This window comes from Oryzias latipes, chromosome 17 (genome assembly GCF_002234675.1).
Source record: "Oryzias latipes chromosome 17, ASM223467v1".
Classification (NCBI taxonomy): Eukaryota; Metazoa; Chordata; class Actinopteri; order Beloniformes; family Adrianichthyidae; genus Oryzias; species Oryzias latipes.
The window spans coordinates 30414180-30435363 of NC_019875.2; the positions used below are offsets into that span (position 1 = coordinate 30414180).

The 21184-nt window shown below is 49.1% G+C and overlaps 2 protein-coding genes across 11 annotated transcripts; one reads left to right on the forward strand and one right to left on the reverse strand.

The window, feature by feature from the left end:
- Window positions 1–2401: 2401 nt before the first annotated feature.
- On the forward strand, window positions 2402–16865 carry LOC101167240 (epidermal growth factor receptor substrate 15-like 1). 10 transcript variants are annotated; one of them, XM_023965451.1, is made up of 23 exons: window positions 2402–2491; window positions 3243–3284; window positions 3368–3457; window positions 3541–3588; window positions 3732–3827; window positions 3900–3965; window positions 4041–4166; window positions 4240–4299; window positions 4382–4636; window positions 7616–7773; window positions 9213–9375; window positions 10330–10409; window positions 10560–10632; window positions 10709–10870; window positions 10970–11167; window positions 11348–11506; window positions 11665–11782; window positions 11861–11997; window positions 12085–12145; window positions 13531–13616; window positions 14375–14441; window positions 15308–15429; window positions 15950–16865. In XM_023965451.1, exons 1-23 carry the CDS (start codon window positions 2465–2467, stop codon window positions 16088–16090), a joined length of 2535 nt encoding a protein of 844 aa, XP_023821219.1. In that variant the 5' UTR covers window positions 2402–2464; the 3' UTR covers window positions 16091–16865. The 10 variants fall into 10 exon arrangements, with proteins under 10 accessions (XP_023821219.1, XP_023821221.1, XP_023821222.1 ...); XM_023965453.1 differs by having other exon boundaries at window positions 15311–15429; XM_023965454.1 differs by having other exon boundaries at window positions 14378–14441.
- Window positions 16866–17543: 678 nt separating this feature from the next.
- klf2 (Kruppel like factor 2) lies at window positions 17544–19784 on the reverse strand. The gene is made up of 3 exons (XM_004079466.4): window positions 19443–19784; window positions 18395–19295; window positions 17544–18290 (listed from the first exon to the last, which is right to left on the reverse strand). The coding sequence occupies exons 1-3, from the start codon at window positions 19512–19514 to the stop codon at window positions 18115–18117; spliced, it is 1149 nt and encodes a 382-aa protein (XP_004079514.1). The 5' UTR covers window positions 19515–19784; the 3' UTR covers window positions 17544–18114.
- Window positions 19785–21184: the final 1400 nt, after the last annotated feature.

Below are 21184 nucleotides of genomic sequence, written 5' to 3' on the forward strand. Positions count from 1 at the left end.
ATTGACTCATTATTGACTTATTGTTGGGCTTTTCTAAATAATTTAAATTACATATCACAGAGGTCTAAAACTTCTACATGTTTAAAAATTGTTTTTAAAATTCTTTGTAATAATTTTTTTTATTTGTAATAAGTCCTGCAACTATGGAATTATTCATTAAAGTTTGAGCTTTTAAGGTTGACTGTTTCTCTTATTTAACAACAACAAATGATTTGTATATATATATATATATATATATATATATATATATATATATATATATATATATATATATATATATATATATATATATATATATATATATATATATGTATGTATGTATATATATATATATATATATATATATATATATATATATATATATATATATATGTATATATATATATATATATATATATATATATATATATATATATATATATATATATATATATGTATATATATATATATATATATATATATATACAAATCATTTGTTGTTGTTAAATAAGAGAAACAGTCAACCTTATATATATATATATATATATATATATATATATATATATATATCAGAATCAGAAAAAGCTTTATTGCCAGGTTCAGTAGAGGGCACTTTACAGAATGAGGAATTTGACTTGGTGTTGGCAGGTGGTGCATCTCAGATGAGAAAATGAAAGTGCAAACAGTATAACATACAGAGAGTGCAATTAAGAATAAGTTAAAAATTAAGTTAACAACAACAGACTACAGTGGAGTAAAGTGGGAGCGCAGGTGGGCTGGGATGGTGGGGCCTGTAAGAGGCAGTGATAGTCCTTTGGTGGTGGTGGTGGTGGGGGGGGGGGGGGTCAGCTGGGGGAGTTGGGGTACTGTTCAGCAGGCTGACTGCAGTGGGGAAGAGGTCCTGCTCCTGATGGACCGGAGCCTCTTTCCAGAGGGGAGGGGCCGAAAGAGTTCATGACCTGGATGAGAGGGGTCGGCTACAATCCTGGCTGCCCGCCTCCGGGTCCTGGAGATGTGCAGCTCCTGGAGAGACGGGAGGTGGCAGCCGATCACCTTCTCCGCTGAGTGGATGAGGCGCTGCAGCTTGGCCTTGTCTCTGGCCGTGGCCGCAGCGAACCAGACTGTGATGGAGGACGTGAGGGTGGATTCAATGATGGCATCGTAGAAGTCTACCAGCATCTTTTCAGGGAGGTGAAACTTCTTCAGCTGCCTCAGGAAGTACATCCTCTGCTGGACCTTCTTAGTGATGGAGCTGATGTTCTGCTCCCACTTGAGGTCCTGGCTGATGATGGTTCCCAGGAAGCAGAAGGACTCCACAGAGGTCACCGGGGAGTCACAGAGGATGACAGGGGGGAGGGGGGCTGGGGCCTTCCTGAAGTCCACTGTCATCTCCACTGTCTTCAGAGCATTAAGCTCCAGGTTGTTAGCGCTGCACTATGACACCAGCCTGGCTATTTCACTCCTGTAGGCCGACTCATCTCCGTCAGAGATGAGGCCGATGAGTGTGGTGTCGTCAGCAAACTTCAGGAGTTTGACAGACAGGTGACCAGCTGTGCAGCTGTTTGTGTACAGGGAGAATAACAGGGGTGAAAGGACACAGCCCTGGGGGGATCTGGGTATCTGAGACGAGCTTCCCCAGCCTCATGAGGCTACTGCTGCTGTCTGTCTGTAAGGTAGTCTGTGATCCACATGCAGGTGGAGTCAGACACATTCAGCTGGGAGAGTTTGTAATGGAGCAGGGATGGAACTATTGTGTTGAAGGCAGAGCTGAAGTCAACAAACAGGATCCTGGAGAGTCCAGATGCTGGAGGATGAAGTTGAGGGCCATGTTTACAGCATCGTCTACCGATCTCTTGGCTCGGTATATGTCTTATCTTATACCGGATTAGGTTTGGCTGTAGAATTCAGTGGGAAAAGGTTTGGTCCCTGCCCCAAAATATTTTATCACCAATAAAATTAAAGAAATTTCTTTCAGAATTCCTCATAAATTTTATCCAGTGAAACATTTCTTTACCAAGTTTATAAAAAGATCTGGACATAAACTGTTCATTTTGTCATTCCTCACCATAAACAGTGCCTCAACTTTTTGGGGTTTTGCTCCTTCACTCAAGTATTTTGGAAAGATTTGATACATTTTATAAGAACTCATCTATGTGAAGATCATAGATTATTCTGTGGGAATATCATTTTTGAATATTTTACACAAGAGAGACATAATGCAGAGAAAATATACATAGTTAATTTATGCTTAACCTGTTTTACATAGTTATTATTATGTTTTTTTTTTTTTTAATTTTTGTTCCATTATCTGGCGAACGTGCAAATTGTATTTTGCACACAGTGAGGAGTTTTGTATTTGGTATTTTGTAAGTGCAATATTTGTTAATAAAGTTTTTCAAAAAAAGACTTCCCAAGCGGGCGTGTCTCCTCTGGCGATATAACTCATTGGTGTCTTCCTCCGGACGCTTCCGGAACAGCAGGAAAGATGGCGGAGCTGCTGTCTGTCAGCCAGGTAAGAAGAGGGAAAAAGTCCCAAAAGTGGAAGTTCAGACGGAGGTTTGCAGGTTTCCCGCGTCACCGGTTCACTGCGGAGGCCGGAACGAAAACACGTCGGTTTGGGTCAAAGTTCGTCCAGTTTGGAAAGTTTTCCTGATTTCCCTCGGTCAACGAGCGAAGTAACGAAGTATCGAAGTAACGAAATCACTTCAGCTAACAAACCAGACGAACGTTACCGGATCATCTTCGCGTTACCGACACGTTCGCGCGAGGCAGTTAAGTCTGAGTGATGCTGACGTAATGTGTGTTGTGTTTGTTGGTGGTGTAGTTGCTTCTGTTTGAGGGTTTTTTGTTGTTGTGTGAATGAACACATGAACCATCACATCAGTCTTTAACGTGAGTCCCAGGTGTTGTTTTTCTCACATTTGTGTTGTTTTTCTCACATTTGTGTTGTTTTACCTCATATTTGTGTTGTTTTTCTCACGTTTGTGTTGTTTTCTGTCATTTTCCACCTCCACCTTGTTTCATTTCCATCAGTTGATTAAATGCAGGCGTTCTTTTTGGTGGCGTTCACCTGAACGTCCCTGTACCTGACCTGATGAAGTATTAAGGGGGGGGGGGTCACGTCTGTTAGCGGCTGATGGGACGCTTCAAAAAAGCGTAAAGGATGAGACCGTAATGTTGTGACGTTGTCCCGTCTTCACGTCCAGCACCTGGCGGTTTCCTGTTGATGATGTCACGTTTCTCAGGTGTTTTCTCTTTTCCAGATGTCAAATGGAAACGCCGCGTATGAACTTTACTACCGACAGGTAAAGTTTTCACTTCACTCCTTTCCTGTTTGATCCCATCTTCTGTTGAACTAATGAAGACCCGTCGGTTCTTTCCCGCCTAGTTGGACCCGGGAAACACGGGGAAAATATCTGCAGCCGAGGCGGCACAGTTTCTGAAGAAGTCCGGCCTGCCAGACAGCACCCTGGGAAAAGTAGGTCCCACGCGTGTTTGGTTCAGCCCAAACCCTCCTGGACTTGGCGAGGCCCCTCTAACCTCGTCTTCTCTCCTCTTCAGATTTGGGATTTGGCCGATTCGGATCGGAAAGGCTTTTTGGATAAGAAGGTAAAGCCGACCCGGCGGTAGACGTGCCGACCCGGCGGTAGACGTGCCGACCCGGCGGTAGACGTGCCGACCCGGCGGTAGACGTGCCGACCCTGTGGTAGACGTGCGTGACGCTGATGCTCTCTACCGTCCTCCGTTCCCAGGGTTTCTTCATCGCTTTGAGGCTTGTGGCGTCGGCCCAGGCAGGAAATGATGTCAGCCTGAGCAACCTCAGCCAGAGTGCAGCGGTGCCTAAATTCGTAAGTGTTTGCCGCTCTAACCCGGTTCTCTGGTCGCAGCCGTCGGTTCTTCATGTGGTTGTGTGATCACAGAGCGATACCAGCAGTCCGTTGACCCGGAGCTCTACGTTGGCGTCCGACCCTCAGTGGGCCATCAGAGTGAGTGGCGAGGTTTCATGTGGTCTGGGTGTGCGACTGCGAGCGTCTCACCTCTGTCTTCTCCCTCCATAACAGCCGGATGAAAAGGGGAAGTTTGAGGGAATATTTGAGAGTCTGTCGCCGGTTCAGGGTCTTCTGTCCGGAGACAAAGTCCGACCCGTTTTGATTAACTCCAAGCTCCCTCTGGATGTGCTGGGAAAGGTACAGTTCTCAGTGATGTGGAGCGGCTGCTTCAGCCTTGGGGGGTCTCTGTGACCGAATGTCTGCTCTGTAGATCTGGGACCTCAGTGACGTGGACAAAGATGGACATTTGGACAAGGAGGAGTTCATCGTGGTGAGGCGGATGTTCCTTTCCTCTTACGTTGATGAGGTGGATTGAAAAGTGTTTGCTCGCTGACGGTTCTGCACTTTGGCAGGCCATGCATCTCGTGTACCGAGCCATGGAGAAGGAGGCCGTTCCAGCCAGCTTACCCGCCAACCTCATCCCGCCTTCTAAGAGGAAGAAGTCGGCCATGGCGCTCCCGGGCGCCGTGGCGGTGCTGCCCTCGCTTTCGGGTCTGCTGTCGAGCCCGGTGACTCTGAAGGAGACGCTGCTGAGCTCCTCTCCAGCTCCTGCCAGCGCCAGCGCCGCCAAACTGTCACCAAAACCCTCCTTCAAGTCCAGCTCAGAGGTCAGTCGCCTTCTGCTCCCCGGAAGATTCTTGTGTCACTTTTTTAAATCCAAACCAAATAAAAATATCAGCTTTTATTTGCTCACTTAAATGCAAAACCTTTGTTTTAAGTCCTTTCTAAACTCAGCATTTGTAAAGCAGATGCTGTGAAAACCGTCTCTGTTTCTCCACTGAACTATGCAGCAGGTGAAGGAGGGAGAAACGGGATTTCCTGGACTTTCTGCCCGCGGCTCATACTTCACTCTGTTTGTAGTTAATTCAGTTCAGCTAAAAATATCAATATATTTGGGTCATTTTCCTAATATGAGCCTGAAACTTGTGGGATGAGCGTTTGTTTTCCTTGGCCGTTCTCCAGCTGGAACCGGTTCTTCCGGAGCAGCTTGTAGACTTTTGCAGAACTGCCAGTTTGTAGTCTGACGCTTCACAAACAGGAAAACCAGTTTATCCACATTGCTGAGAAGCTTCTGTTCGTCTCACCTTCTGGAAAAAAAAAACACTTCCTTGAAAGGAAAGAAAAGCTGCACGTCAAAAAGACCGAATCCGGGAAAGGAGGTCGTTTGAGTTTTGCAGAATTTCTTTTTGTTTGATGGAAAATAAACATTTATCTCCTACAAACAAACAGGAATTCTGTCGCAGGCCTGTAACTTCTTTTAAAGACAGCTTTTCTATCCTCAACCTGTTGGAGCTGGTTGTTTGCATGAAAAACACCCGTCCACACCCTTAATCAGTCAGGCTGCTCTTCTCCGCCATGACCAAAGAGCTGTCAGAGGACACCCGGGACAGGATTGTAGAAAGGAAACCTGGAGAACTGATTGATGATCTGGGGGGGTATTCCAGAAGACCCGTTTAAACTAGCCTGACTTTAAGCCTGAACTCTGGCTGAAATCCGCCTGAACTTGCTTACTCTGGGTATGTCGGTTCCAAAAGACCGGGTATGAGTTGGTGTAATTACGCTCCACTTGGTAACCCTGGGTTAATGCACGTGCACAGCAGGTACATAAAGACATTCTCAATAGATCGCCGATTTCTGGAGTCACCATGGAAACGCGTGGAGAAAAAAAGAGAGCGCTATACTTTAGTGAGACGGAGTCTGAGATTTTAATGTCGGCTAATGAAGATTATAGGTCCATCAAAAAAGTAACACAGCTGCATCATCAAAAGAAAGAGTTTCTGTTTGGAGAAAAAGAACAGACAAAGTAAACGCACGAGTTTCTATCTCATTTCTATTTTCATTGCGATGCATGTTTATATAAATTATCTAACTTAAATTAATTCAATTGGTAACAAGTAAATTAGTTATTTTTTTCAACCTAATTTCTTACGTCTATCAAACTCAATAATTGTTTATACAACTCAAATTTACATATTTATCTAACTAAATGTAATTTTACTCCAATTCAATTACGGTAAATGTTTTTCCATCTTAATTTATTGTACTTCTTGAACTCTCATATGTCTACGTTTGAGGCTGGAGATATTCTTATTTTTATAACAAAAAAATGAATGAAACAAAATGGATTTGAGTCAAATAACCATATACCATATCGCTGAATTTATCATTATTATACCATACAGTAGGGTTGCTATATAAACTCATCATCCTCTCCCTCCCTCTCACTCATGGTGCAGAAAGAATTAAACATAGTTGGACAAAATAACTCGGCAAAACACAGTAAAACAGCTAAACAACTAAAAAAAGCCACACTTAAACCCAAATCCGTCCAGACAGGCAAAGGGAATGGTATCCCACAATCCCTTGCGGTGCCGATCTAACAGCAGCACCAAAGTTGCACCTACTGAATTGAATTAATTTGAATGAAAGTAAAATAAATGTCTGATAACTACGTGTTATTTTTAAGCTGACTGAATAAAAAAATTATTTATCTTAACTGAAGCAAATAATTAAATTAGATCAAAGTAAAAAGTTTATCTTTCCAACATCCATATGTGGTCTTATCACCCTCTCACGGTGGAAAAAGTATTATCTGAGCTTCTTCATCCACTAAATCATCTTCAAATGGACACGCCATGCTGCTTCACCTCTCTGTAAACAAACTAACCTTCAACTAAACCTGCTCCAGACCAGGTTAGGTTCAGAGCATGAGTTGCTATGGCAACTTGACATACCCTGAAACATACCTCTGTTTCTGGAACCGAAAGCTGAGGTTATCAACTTCCTTAGCCTCAAACTTACCGTGGGAGCTAGCATAACCTGCTTTCTGGAATACCCCCCCTGAAGGACACTGGGACCACAGTAACAAAGTGGCACACAACGTTCTGCACAACTCCACAGGTCCAGAATATGTCCAGACTTATCCAAGTTCTCCAGAGGCCAGCTGGATGATTGAGAGATGGTCATGTGAGATGGTCATAAACACCACTCATCGTGTTTGAAAGAACACCACCACCGTAGCCACTGTGGAGCATGGGGGTGGAACCATCATGGTTTGGAGCTGCTTTTCTGTAAAAGGTAACAGGACGACGGATCCGTGTGAAGGACAGGATGAATGGAACCATGGATGGAGATGTTTTTGACCAAAACCTCCTTTCGACAGTGAAAGCAGTGAAGATGAAAAATGTGTGGGTCTTTCAGCATCACAATGATCCCAAAGACATTGCCATGGCAACCAAGGAGTGGCTACGTAAAAAGCATTTCCAGGGTGAACCTCCATCCCATAGAGAATCTGTGGAGGGAGTTGAATGTCTGGGTATTTCAGCAACAGCCCATAAAACACCCCAGGAGCAGATCTGCATGGAGGAAGCCGCTGAAGCGCTTTCATTCATTTTCCAGCAGCATCATTTGTGTCAGTTCTAAAACAAACAGGAACCGAAACCGAAACCATTTGTCAGGAAAACAGTTTGATTTCAGAGTAAAATGCTGGCATATTTTTCTGATCTATACGTTGTCTCGCATCATGGCGTGATGGGCGTGTCTGGGACGTACTGAGCATTGATGTCTGCTGTGGCTTTGTCCTCCAGCCAGAGGTGAAGTGGGCGGTTCCCGCGGCCGACAGGGCCAGGTACGAGGACCTTTTTAAGAAGACGGACACGGACAACGACGGCCTCGTCACCGGGGGGGACGTCATCGAGATCTTCATGCAGTCCACGCTCTCCCAGACCATGCTGGCTCAGATATGGTGAGGTCACATGTCGGTTTTAGCGCCGATGCAGCCACGATCGCAATCAATTTCTTCTATATTCCCCCCTAAATATGAATGCAGACTTTTAATAGAAATAATCTGTTTTCTTCGTTTGTCGCTGTAAAAATGGGGACGGAGTGAAAAAATAAACAGTTTAAAATTTTAACCTGAAAATGTAGTCAGAAAAGGTGAGTTTTCTGCTTTCTAGTGAAGAGAGGGTCTTCTGTGGTTTCTGTTTGGTAAATGGCATATACTTATATACTTATATAGCGCTTTCTGCCCTCTTTCAAAGGCCCAAAGCGCTTTACGGTCACACACACATTTACACACACATTCACACACACATTCACACACTGGTGGCGGCTCCGCTGCCAAACACTGGCGCCAACCTCCCACCAGAGGCAAGGTGGGGTTCAGTGTCTGGCCCAAGGACACTTTCACTCATGGGAGTGCAATCGAACCTGCAATCTTACGATCATGGGTCGACCGCCCTACCGCTGCACCACGGCCGCCCAATGGGACTTATAATATTCCTTACACCTCTTGCATGCTTTTCCCCCTCTGGATGCCATTTGTCTATTTTTCTGCCATAAAGTTTTAACAAACTCCACCTATAGTCACAAAATATCACAATCCAAGCAGAAACATTTTCATTTTACTGTGAAATGTCGGGTTCTCTGTCTATTTTCCAAATACCAAGTGTATCTTAAAAAAAACTTTTCAGAAAATGTGCAAACAACAGAGATAAATGTAATGTTTTCAGATTAAAATGCAGCCTCCTGCCCTTGTGTACAGTTCCTAAAAGGGTTTTCAAAATACAAGACAGACAGAAATCATCCGCGGTTCTGATGTTATGTGAATATTTTCACAAACATAGAAGATAAAGAGAACTTTTAGAATGAAAATGCAGGAAAGTTTCAGTTTTAGTGGTTTTAGTGGTCTTAGCCGATCCAAGAAGCAGGTTCTGTCCAGCTGAGGAACATATTCTCATCCACAGCTGCAGCTGAGACCCATGGTGGGTCAGCTGAGACCCATGGTGGGTCAGCTGAGACCCATGGTGGGTCAGCTGAGCTACCGTCAGCTTTTCCAGCTGATTGGACATTTCTGTCAAGTTTTTCTACAATCAAACGTCCGTACAGATGTCAAAGGTAAAGCACATGGCAGAGGAGGTCGTGTCGGCAGAGAGAAGGCTGGACTCCGTTGACCGGGCCTTGTTTGTCATCCAAACCCATTTTGGTTTGTTCGCTCCACCTTGTGGACGCTTTTAATCATTGCTTTTCCACAAAAGTGTTGATGGTTTTCTATGTTTTTGTCTTTGACCTTTGACCCACCCAGACCTGGAAATCCCGACTAGGACCCTGAAACGGAGAGTCTCCAACAGCAGAGCATGTAAATGGAGGAGCATAAACCCGATTCCCTCCTGTTTTTTCTTTCAGGGGACTTGCCGACACAAAGCACACGGGGAAGCTGACCCGGGAGCAGTTCTGTTTGGCCATGCACCTGATCCATCAGAAGAGCACCAAAGGCATAGACCCCCCCTCCAGTCTGACTCCAGACATGATCCCCCCTTCAGAAAGAACCGAATCCTCCATGGACCTCGTGAGTCGTCCCGTATCTGTCAGCCAGCCGTATTCTGCCTCTCAGGGTTCCTGCTGCAGAACCTTCCTTCATGGTCACCTTTGCTAACGTCGGTTCCCGGGTTTAAGCTTTTGCTTTTTGAGCTTTCTCCTGTCCCGTCCAACAGAACTTTTCGGGTTTTCTGTCTTCTGTGAGACCAGGATTTGGGTCAGCAGATGCAGATAGAGAGTAGTTCCACTCTTTGACTGAAGGTGGCAGCGTTGTTCCGTGTTATTCTGTGAAGCACAAAGTGAAAAAGAAAAACCTGCATTTCAGCGCCTGCTCAATTCCTGGTGTTATGTTACACTTTAACCACAATAAATACTGTATTTAGCAGAAAAAACTTTAACATTTAACTGGATTACTTTACAACAGGAAAAATAAAATCTGTGAGTTTAGCATCCATTAAGGAAAGAATAATCTGTCATGAAACGTGTGCAGGCTACCAGAAGTTAAAAAAAATCCTTTGAGATCAAAGATGAACGGAGGATTGAGTCTTTCATGTCATCTGCTTTGTGGTGACATGCTCTTATTCTGACAGAGACCTTCAGGAAGCATCCGTTTCAGACCGACTGCTGTCTGCGCAGACGTTAAACTCTGAGAAAAGTTTGTCTGAAAGTCACAGAATACAATGACCCCCCCCCCCCCCCAAAACACACACACACCAGTATAGATCCGGACAAAGGAGCGTCTCCCCCCCCCCCCCCCCCCCCCCCCTTTCTCACACCGGAGAACAGGGACATTGAATGATGGGATGGCGTGATCCTGTCGCCGCACCGGCCTCACCTCTGCACTTTGGGTCCTGTTTTTTTCTCATGTCGGTTCTGTAGTCCTCCCTCTCTGGGGGGTTTCCACACCTGTTCTCTGGTTAGAAACCCCCCCCCGCGGTTCTCTCGTTCCAGTCTTTCAGCTTTGTCTCCGTGTTTCTGGCCTCAGGAAAGCTTAACGGGCTCGCTGGAACTGACGGGCGTCAAAGACCTGGACGACCTCAGCAAGGAGATCGCTCATCTGCAGAGGTGAGGCCCCGCCCCCAGGTCTCCTCTGAAGACTCGTGAACCTTGAATTTCGACTTGACTCGTCTGCTTGTCATCTTTGGTGCCTACTGACAACAGAAAAAAAGGAACTCTGAACCCAGATCGATGTCCTTTCCTTGCTCTTCCTCACAGGGAGAAGTTCATCCTGGAGCACCAGATTCAGGAAAGCGAGGAAGCCCTCGTGCAGAAAAACGGGGATGTTCAGGTGGGGCTGGGGGGTCGGCGGGGAGCTGCTGCTGTGCTGATGAACAGCAGTGAAGCGTGTCTGTTGTCGTCTTCAGAGCATGCAGCACGACGTGGAGCAGGAGAGCAGCGGCCTGCAGGACCTGGAGTCCCAGCAGCGGGACGCTCGGGGTCGACTGCAGGAGATGGAGCAGCAGCGCTCCAAGCTGGACGGGATGCTCCATGACGTCAAACACAAGTGCCAGGAGGAGAGCCAGCTGGTAAGAGCGGCGCCCCCCTCCCATGACGTCAGGGTTCAGGTTCAGACTCTGGTTAGGATCTGCTGAAGAACAGAGATGGATGGGCTTGTGTGGTTTCAGATCGCATCCATGCAGAGCCAGATCCGCTCCCAGGAGGCGGAGCTCCGCACTCAGGAGGACGAGCTGAGCCGCACCAAGTCGGAGCTGAGCCGGCTGCAGGCGGAGGAGGCCCAGCTGGAGCAGAGGCTGCTCTCCACACGCATCCAGCTGGAAACCATCGTGAAGTCGCTCAAAGGCACGCAGGGGGAGATCAGCCAGGTCAGTGCAGACGTCAGGAGGAAGCGGCGTGGAGGCGGGGCTTGGTTCACCTCCATGTCCGGCTGGTTTGTTAGAGGAAATCCTTCACAGCCCGTTCTCTGCTACAGGAGACAAACGGTCTGGATTTTTATCTTTACTGTCATGAAAAAGTCATTTCTGAGTTTCTATGTTCTGTGTAAGGCTCGCACTAAGCTGACCATGATCCAGGAGAACCAAAGAGAAATCACCAAAACCATCGAGGAGTACAACAGCGCTTTGAGCAGCATCAGCAGCGGGAACCTCGGCAACCTGCCGGACCTGAGCGACGGCTTCATGGAGAACGGGAGTCTCCGAGCTCCGGTCAGAGACGCCCTGATCCCAAACTCTTCATTCTGTACCTTAGATGTTTTTGTGAATACATTTGTCATGTCAAGATAAACTGTAGAACTTCCTGAAGCTCTTTGATGCTCCTCCAGAACATCATGAGTCTGTACTTATCGGCTGCGTCTCCTGGACAGGTTCTTCAGGACGACTCTTTCAAGGCGAGGATCGCCATGTTCAACAGCAGCGCCCCCAAAGAACCCGCAGCAGACCCCTTCCAGATAGAAGACCCCTTCAGATCAGACCTCCTCAAAGGTTTCTAGTCCTCCTGATGGTTTTGCTGTTATCTGCTGAGTCAGCGCTCCTTTGGATGATGGTCTTGTCCTTTTCCAGATCCGTTTGGAGACGATCCTTTCAAAGAAAGCGATCCCTTCAAAGGAGCATCAACCGAAGACTTTTTTAAGACGGACAGGTCGGACCTGTTTGGGTCTGCGGACCCGTTTGCTAAAAGACCCGTCCCGCCGCTCAAGGTAGGATGTCTCCGTATCCAGAGGGATGAACAGCGTTTTCCTGGACTCCAGTGACTTTTGGGTTCCTGATGTTGTCCTCTGTTTCAGCCGAGCGCCTTCAGCAGCAGTGAACCTTTCTCCTCCACCGGACCAAAGCCCAGAGACTCTGGTACGCCCTCATGTCCCCCTCATGTCTCCTCCATGTCTCCTCCATGTCTCCTCCATGTCCCCCTCATGTCTCCTCCCTGTCCCCCTCATGTCTGCTCCATGTCTCCTCCATGTCCCCCTCATGTCTCCTCCATGTCCCCCTCATGTCTCCTCCATGTCCCCCTCATGTCTCCTCCCTGTCCCCCTCATGTCTCCTCCAATTCTCCTCCATGTCCCCCTCATGTCTCCTCCATGTCCCCCTCATGTCTCCTCCATGTCCCCCTCATGTCTCCTCCATGTCCCCCTCATGTCTCCTCCATGTCCCCCTCATGTCTCCTCCAATTCTCCTCCATGTCCCCCTCATGTCTCCTCCATGTCTCCTCCATGTCCCCCTCATGTCTCCTCCATGTCCCCCTCATGTCTCCTCCAATTCTCCTCCATGTCCCCCTCATGTCTCCTCCATGTCTCCTCCGTGTCCCCCTCATGTCTCCTCCATGTCCCCCTCATGTCTCCTCCATGTCCCCCTCATGTCTCCTCCATGTCTCCTCCGTGTCCCCCTCATGTCTCCTCCATGTCCCCCTCATGTCTCCTCCATGTCCCCCTCATGTCTCCTCCATGTCTCCTCCGTGTCCCGTCCCTGTGTCCTCCATGTTTGATGTTTTCCCGTTCCATGACGGCGGTGGCGTGGCGAGCACACTGCACCTCTTGTCTCCTCCTTTTCCGCTCCTCATGAGTCTGTTACTGGACTCAGAACTGGTCCTGGAATCCATCTCAAAGACCCGTTCTTTGCTGCCCCATGTGACGCAGTACTTAATACTTTGGGGGGTCAAACAGTTTTTACTCTCAGGTTTCAGGTTTTCCTGTGGTTTGTCCTATTTTTAGTTCCCTGCATTCACATTTAACCACCGGCCTACTAAAAATACTCCCCTGCTCCTGGAAAAACAGGAGGCCTGGAGAAGCCAAACGGAAACTCTGTGACTGGTTCCTCACTGGAAGACACTGTTGCTCCTTCAACCACCCCCCCACATTTACCTGTGCTGAGGAGGCGCTGTGCCTCATTTGCTGCAGAAGTTGTTTTCAGTTTCTGCCGATGGACGCTCCGTCACCGTCCTGACACAGAGGCGGGACTGTGAACCCGAGTGGAGACGGCGATGAATGAGGCCTTCTCATGGCGCCAAATACAGCGGCCCGCTGGCAATGTGCCGTCCTGCTGGCGATTGTCGTTTTTAGCTGTTGGTCTCCCCCCACGGCACTGTTCTGGGCCGAGTTGTCCGTTTTAAACCTGAACTGCAAAGGGTTCTGCTGACTGGAAGCAGGAGGTGTTTGCTGCTGCAGAACTGGGGGGTCACTGCCCACCCCCCAGCTCAGAGCCTGATGCATGTCCAAAGTCTAAACTGTTTCCCACAGATGTGTTTGGGAAGGCGGATCCCTTCAGAGGAAAGTCTTTTTCTGGGAGCAGCGCTGGGTTTGCCGACTTCAGTCACATGTCAAAGGTAAAGCTCTGCAACCGTCAGACCGAAGAACAGCGGTACCGGTGTCGACCCGTTTTATTTGTAATTCTGAAGGATGGTCAAAAATCCATCCGCCACGTTCTTAAAGCGGATGCTCCGACTGCTGAACTGAAACCCACAAACTAGCAAAGCTAAGAAAAAACAAAAGTGTTTGGAAAGTTTCTTTTGGTAGAGAAGAAGATCCTTCCACTTCAGAATAAAAGCTGCTCTTACCAAACAAAAACCAGGAGTCTTTACTCCAGATATGGATTCATAGTGACGGTTGTTCCCACACCCCATAATAATAATGCAGAGTATTCAGCCGTTGGCTGTCTGTCAGGATGCTGAATCTTCTTTATTATTATATCTTCAGAAAATACCAGTTACAGTGAATGTTTTTTTTTCTTTGTTCGTTGAACGAGGCTGAAGTTGGCGTCTGCTTTTTTTTTTTAGCTTCCACTTGGACAGTAATGGTTACGGGAAAATCTAGATCCCGTTTGAGTGGTTCCTACATGAAATCTAGTGAACAGAAGAAGTTTAAAGGAGCTGCAGAAATGTCAGAGGATGAAGATAAATTTACCATGAAAAGTGAAACTGGAAGAGAAAACAAATCAGACTCCGACTTTGGCCGAAAATAATGTCCGACATAAACCGATCTGTGGCCTGAAAAAGGTTGGAGACTCTGGTCTGGGGGAGAGCTCCACAAACCAGGGTGATTGTGTCTTATCTGGTGGTTCTGATGGTTCTGGTCTCTCTTTCAGCAGAAGCCGGATGCTCCCGGCCTCACGCCAAAGAAGAGTTTGCCCAGCAGGCCTGCACCTCCTTACGGTAATTTCTGTGTGTGAAGCCGTTCCTCCAGCTGTTGAAGCGGCGCGTGACGCGTTCAGCCCTTTAAGGTCGCTGCTGTTGCGTAACGTGAGTGAGGGCTGCAGAAGCAGCAGCTTCCTCAGCGAGCTGTGAGATTGCAGAAATACTGCGCTCTACGTTGACGTTGGGAGCAGCAGAGAGGCTGAAGCTTCAGTGTGGAGGGTGTCACTCTGTGAACGGACAGCGTTTTCTTGATTTGCTCATCTCACTTCCGCCGTGTGTGAGAAGTGTCTCCACACCTTCAGCACATTCCCAGGCCCCGTCTTTCCGCTGTGACTTCGCACTTTTTCTGTAAGCAGAAGCAGCAGCCTGAGAAAAAACGAGTCTTCCTCGTTGCTCCGCCCCCACAGACCGTGGTCGAGCGTTTGCCATCCAGCTGATTCTGGAGCTGGGCCCCGACTGGAAACGAGAAGTGAGCAGCCGTGCTGCCTTCTCAGCGAGCTCTAAACTGTTGACCTACAACCTGCTCGCCTCTGTGGAGCTCTGACCAACCAGATCCAGAGCGTCCAAACTCTCCCCGATAGCCGCCGGCGAGCGAGCGCGCGCTTCAGGAAAACGCGTCTGATACGAGTTCATGAGCAGGCTACAGAGGGCAGGGCGGGTCCCGCTGTACCATCGTGTCAGAGAACAGCCGCGCTCTGCATGTTTGAGTTTCAATGCATCACTGAGCTTTACTCAGAGATGTGGTTAACACCTCCTTTGAAGCCTCGGTTCCCCGGCTTGACTGCTCCCCGTCCCCCCAGCTGTGGGCTTCCTGTGCACTGTTTTTCTCAGAGAACTCCTGAATGTTATCACCCAGAGCCACTCCTGACGTGTGTCTTCTGCAGTAGGACTGCTCGGTTCGATTCCCGCGGAGCCCGTACCGGCCGTTTGCTCCACAGCACTTGGGTGGAGCAGTCCGGCTGCGGCGTCCAGAGGCAGCCCCGTGGCCTCTGCAGGCTTGGGCTCCGTAAGTCCGTTTACCGCTGGTCTGCATGTGCTGCCCCCCTTCCCAGCACTCACTCCTCAGACGTCACAGAACCCGCCGGCCCCGCCCGCTTTATGCCCCCCCATCACTTTGTTGTCTGTCTGAATGGCAGCTGCAGTTGTAGGCAGGACGGACAGGGGTTCAAACCTCGGCCCGTTTAGCGGATCAGAGGCTATAATCTGATGCCGCGGGGCAGAGAGGACGCCCGGCCGTTGTCCTACGTTTGTGTTGCTCCGTCACGCCAGCATGCTGCTTCCAGCTGTGTGTGTGTTTCCCGCCAGGATGTGAAGGTGTGACGGTAGGCGGGGCACGCCGCCTCTGAGAGAGAATCTGTGAGGAGAGTGATTGTTCATGTCATGTCCGTTTGTGAGGCTGTTTCTGAAACTCGTCTGCTTTGCATGTCTCTGATTTGAAATCTGCTCTGTGGATATGTGACGGCGCTCACCCGGCGCTCACCCGGCCCTGACCCGGCCCTCACCTGTTCTCCGGTCCTCTGCTGCAGTTTGGAAGTGAGAGGCAGCAGCTGGAGTGGGCCAAGCGGGACGGCGAGCGCGAGGAGCGGCTGCGGCGGCTGCGGCTGCAGGAGCAGCAGGAGCTGGAGCTGGCCATCGCCCTCAGCAAGGCCGACACGCTCAACGCCTGACCCCGCCCCCACCGCCTCTGATGTCAGCACCACTGACGAGAGTTTCCTGCCTGGACCCAACTTTGCTCTGCTTCACCCATCAGTTCATGTTCCAAACGGCTGAGGGGGGGGGGGGGGGGTCATCTCTGTACCTCCCCCCATTCTCTAAATCCGGTTTGTGTGTAGAATCGATGAATCTGTTGTGTGACGTCAAATGCACTTTAACTAGTTAAAGCTTTGGACACTCGGAGCGCCTGAAGCCGAATGAAGTGTAAATATTTTAGTGAAGGTTTTATGTTTGAGCTGAACAGACAGAAGGGAGTTCTGCTTCAGATGTTACAGGTTTGATCGACGTTTTGCATATTTATCGTTACTGAAGGACTGTGTGGAGGTCACGGGGGGGCCGCCGACCTTCGTTCTTCTGCTGAGATGTTTCCTTCTTTTGGTTGTCGTGACGTCTGGGAATCTTTCAGCGCTAAACGACAGAGAGCCTCTGAACAGCGATCGTGTTCGTGAAATGCTGCCTCGCACACGCAGACAGGCGTGTTGGGTTTTTGCACAGCATCGTTTCTGGGGAGTTGATCAGTTTTTGTGAAACATTCAGACACTAATGGGGTTTATTTATAACCATATCTGCGCTCTTTTCTTCAGAGTTACAGCATAAACGTGAACTTTTGCACTTCATGGATGCATTTACCGTAATGAAAATGTGGTGGAACATGATTCTGGTGTTTTACAGGGGAAGGACGGGGCTGAAGGTGTTATGTTTGGGTCACAAATAAAGTCTTCAACTGCACTGATGTGTTGTTTTTTCACTCTGTGCACGTGTGTGCCCGTGTTCTGCACCGATATTGGAACAAAAAAGTGAAATGAGAATGAGGCATTTGCATCTTCCAGGGCAGATATTTCAGTCCTGGTATGCGCTTCCTCTTTTTTTTCCCCAAATATGATTTTCATTTTTAGCGTGTCGACGGAGACATTTCTGTACCGTTTCCACGGCGGCTGGATGGGAATGGTGTCTCATGTTCTGAAGGAAACGGCTGGAGGAGCCGGGAACGCTCCCTGGCAGCATGGAGATGTCAGACGTGGACGGTCTGAAACTCCGGTGCACGCTGGCTGTATGTAATTGTAGCATTAAGGCTCTTTGATGTGCAGCTATAATTTCTACCCATCAGAAAGAGAGTCTCTGGGCTGCTGATGAGGGTTTGCTGTGCCCCTCTGTCCAGACGGTCTGGGCTCACTCTGTAATTATGGAGTTGGAGTGTTTGTATTTATAGGCTGAGCCCGTAACCGACTGGCCTACTGACTTGCAGCTGCAAAGCATCACTGGAAATGGAGTGGCCGGGTTTCAAACGTTTGCCTCAGCAGGATGTGTTTTTACAGGCTGGTGTTCTGCAGGGTTGTGAAACGGAGGGAGGTGGGTCCATCCACGTGTGTGAAAGAGGCGTGTTTGTCATGACAAAGCCCACAGACAGAAGGTTCAGATCCATCTTTTTAATATTTACAATAAATACACATTTTACAGTATAAAACTCATTATCTTAGTTGTATAAATTTAGGTAAAAAAGAATGCACAGGACGTCGAGCCCTGCTCGTGGACAGGAAGGCTGGATCCAAAGGCTCTCACACCACATCAGTTCCATGTGGAAGGCGGTTCCGCCACTGAGGCAGTTTAAAGAAACGTTGTCTCTGCGCGCGAGAAGCCTCCTGGGGGGCTTCTCCGCCTGTCGAGGGGGCCTTCTGAGGCCACGTCACTCCGTCTCAAAGACTTTTACAGTAGCACAGCCATAGAAAGGCACGTTTGTGTCAAACACAGCATTCCAGTTGTGTCAGAGAGGATACACAGGGCCAGCCCCTTCACGGTCCGCCTGCTCTTAAGCAAACCAAACTTCTAAAGCTTTTTATACAACCAAAGTAGTACCAGCTACGTTATTACAAAATAACACTAAAACTTCTTCAATAATATATAAAAATGGCCAAGTGGAGAGCATTTAAATAAAAATACAGTTGAGACGCAGTTAAAAAAAGGAATCCAAAGTCCTCCTTCACATGTGCCTCTTCATGTGAAGCGCCAAATGGTCAGACCTGGAGAAGGCGCGCTCACACAGGTGGCACTGGAACGGCCGGTGTCCGGTGTGTTTCCGGAAATGACGGGTCAGCTCGTCGGAGCGGGCGAATTTCCAACCACAGCCCTCCCAGCTGCAGTGGTATGGCTTCTCACCTGCGTGGAGAGAAACGGGAATGCGTTAGCTCAGAGGGAAGGGGGGTTTGGAAGACTGTGCGTCATTACGCGCAGATGCGCCTCTCTGTCTGTTCAGAACTCACCGGTGTGGGTTCGCAGGTGTGCCTTCAGGTGTGAACTCTTGGTGTAGGTTTTCCCGCAGCCGGCGAAGGTGCAGGTGTGCGTCGCCGTGCGCTTCCGCGGCCACGTGCGGCGGCCCCGTTTGGGTTTGGACTCCAGCAGCTCGAGCGGGGAGGAGGGAGGCGTGAGCATCACCCGCTGCGCGCCCGGCTGCAGGCTGAGCCCCTCGTCATACATGACAAAGCCGGAGTGCGGAGCGTGGAAGGACATCTGCATCTGCGGAGCCTGGCCGTGGTGCTGGAAAGCCGCGGGCGCGTGGTACTTCTGCTGGAAGTTCATGGGCGGGCACAGCTGCGCCTGGCAGTCCGTGCCCCCCTGGTCATCGGGGCTCAGAGGGGGCGTCATGCTGCTGGCTGCCCGCGGAGAGATGGCCACTCTGGGCTGCTCGAAGGACATCATGCAGGAAACGTTTCCCTCCTGCTTGATCTTGCTGCAGCTCTGAGGCACCATGCCCATGACGGGCCCGTAGCTGTCCATGGGGGGCTCGACCTTGATGTTTTCAGGGCGGGGGAAGTGGAAGAATCTCCCCTGCGCGCCGGGGTTGCGCGTAATGCCAAAGCCGTTGGCTCCTTCGGAACGGAGGAGCTCCGTCATGAGGCTGGCGCCGTACGGGGGTGGCGGGGAGCGGTGCTCCTCCGCGGGGAACGCTGGCGCGGCGCCTCCAGCTGTGTACATGCTGGGGTCAGAGGCGCCGAAATATTCTCCTGCGCCGTCGGAGCCCGTCGTGTTGGAGAGAATAAAATCCAGATCGAGGTAATTACTCAGATCCTCGTCGTCCTTTTTGCTGATATTGTCCAGACTTTGTACCATTTCAAGCATGGAGCAGTTTGTTGGGACTAATTTGTCCATGTCCCCCTTCCACCTCTGCGGAGAGACGAGCAGCGTGAATAAACTCACATTAACAGAACAAATGAAGCTTTCAGATCAACATTTCTTCAACTAAACAAAGCTTTGTCACAGGCGCAAAAATCGAGTTTTTTCAAACTGAAACAAATCAAATGTGAAACTTACGTTTTCCCAGTTTTTTTCTCTCTGGTTTGAGAAAGTGGAGAAGGAGGGCAGCATCACTCCGGATAGGGCCATCGTTTGGAAGCTGAAGTCTGAAATCTTCTTAAAATTCTGTTGAGTGGAGCTGCAGCAGCGCCAGAATCTGCGCTATTTGTTTTCCCAACACTCTCCACAGCTGCGCTCCAAGATCATGAACAAGTTTGAAAAGTGGAAGGAGGTCCTCCAGACCTTATAGTCACTAAGCTCCGCACGGGCGACCAATTGTGAGAGCTCAGGAAACAACGTAGTCTGGTAAATTTAGCCCTTTATAAAGCGAACGTGCAGCTGCCGGCCTCAGTGCGCTCTGTGACAGCCGAGGCAGCGCACAGCAGCCTATAAAGTAAGGACCTCCCCCAGACTGACGCCCTCAAGAACTACCCACCTGAGGAAAGGTTTGGAAAGAAGTTTCTGCGTGTAAACACACACAAACGCCATGGCAACCAGAGGTCCTTGCGTAATGCGACATGAGTAACAACCCCGATGACAGAAGCTGCTGGAAGCCGAGGTGCAGCGCAGATGAGCGGCGTGTCGTTCCCTTAATCATTACGGAGGAGGCGTCAATGAAACCGAAATAAAAAGATAAAGACATGCTTTAGATCCTCTGATCTCTTGCTCACCTTTCCTCACATTTTCTTCTTAGAGGCAAACCGCAGATCTTCAGACCTGTTTTCCTGCCTTCTATATCATTATTACTGTGATTGTTGTTCTTCAGGTTAACTGTATTCTGACCCCCTCCCGCATCCACCTGCGCCCCGCTCCCGCCTCATTGTCATGCGTCGAGATGCTTTTTGTCCCGGCGCAGCGGGCATGCGCAAACAGGCGCCAGGCGCGTCCGAGGCGGCTCCAGACGCGGCTCCGCTCCTGCCGTAAACACGGTTACAGGTAGCGCTTCATTCACGTGTAAATGAGCGCGCGGGGGCCGCGCGGTGTCCATGGGGGCCACATTTCCATGACAGATCAGCTTGTTTGCCGTCGCTGTCTGTCTCGCAGACTCTGGTTTCTTACATTCCTTTGGTTTGACTGTTTTCCCAACAGGAAAACATGTTTTTGTGCAATATTAAAGCTCAGCTCTTTGTGCGTCTTGATCCCCAGACTTACCCAGAAATGTTTGGGGCTTTACATCCACAGACAGGCTTGGCTTAACGAGGTTGGGAATGAAAACCAATTTAGATTTAAGCCCAATAAGCAGGGCTCTCTGCTTTTCAAAGGCTTCCGTTGTGCAGAGAAGGAGCTCCAAAACTGGAATTTTAGGACTTTTCCGTCCAACAGGTGCAGCGAGATGACGAGCGGGACAGAGAAGATGGCCTTTGGTCCAGCATCCCTGGCTTGAAGCTTTCCACATCCCGATGACTGAGCTGCACTGTTTTCAGTGGAACGTGCGTCACGCTGAGGAAACGTGTTTTTGGTGCAGCCAGCCTGACGCTCGACCCCCTGACCCCTGCGTGCACGCCGCCTCTGCTCTGCTGTACTAGTGAAAGTGAGCGCAGTCTCGCTTCCCCTCTTTGCAGCCACCTTAGACACTTCATAAAGCCTTGGAGTTTCATTTTAGGGAAGTTGATCCAGCGTGCAGATAGCTGGGAGCCACCACGGCGTATCTGCAGAAGATACTTTAGCTACACTCAACCCAATCCTGTTTCTCACCATCTTCTCAGAGAATCACATTGTTTTTTTGAACACATGCTAGAAAAAACCCTGGAAAGTAAAGG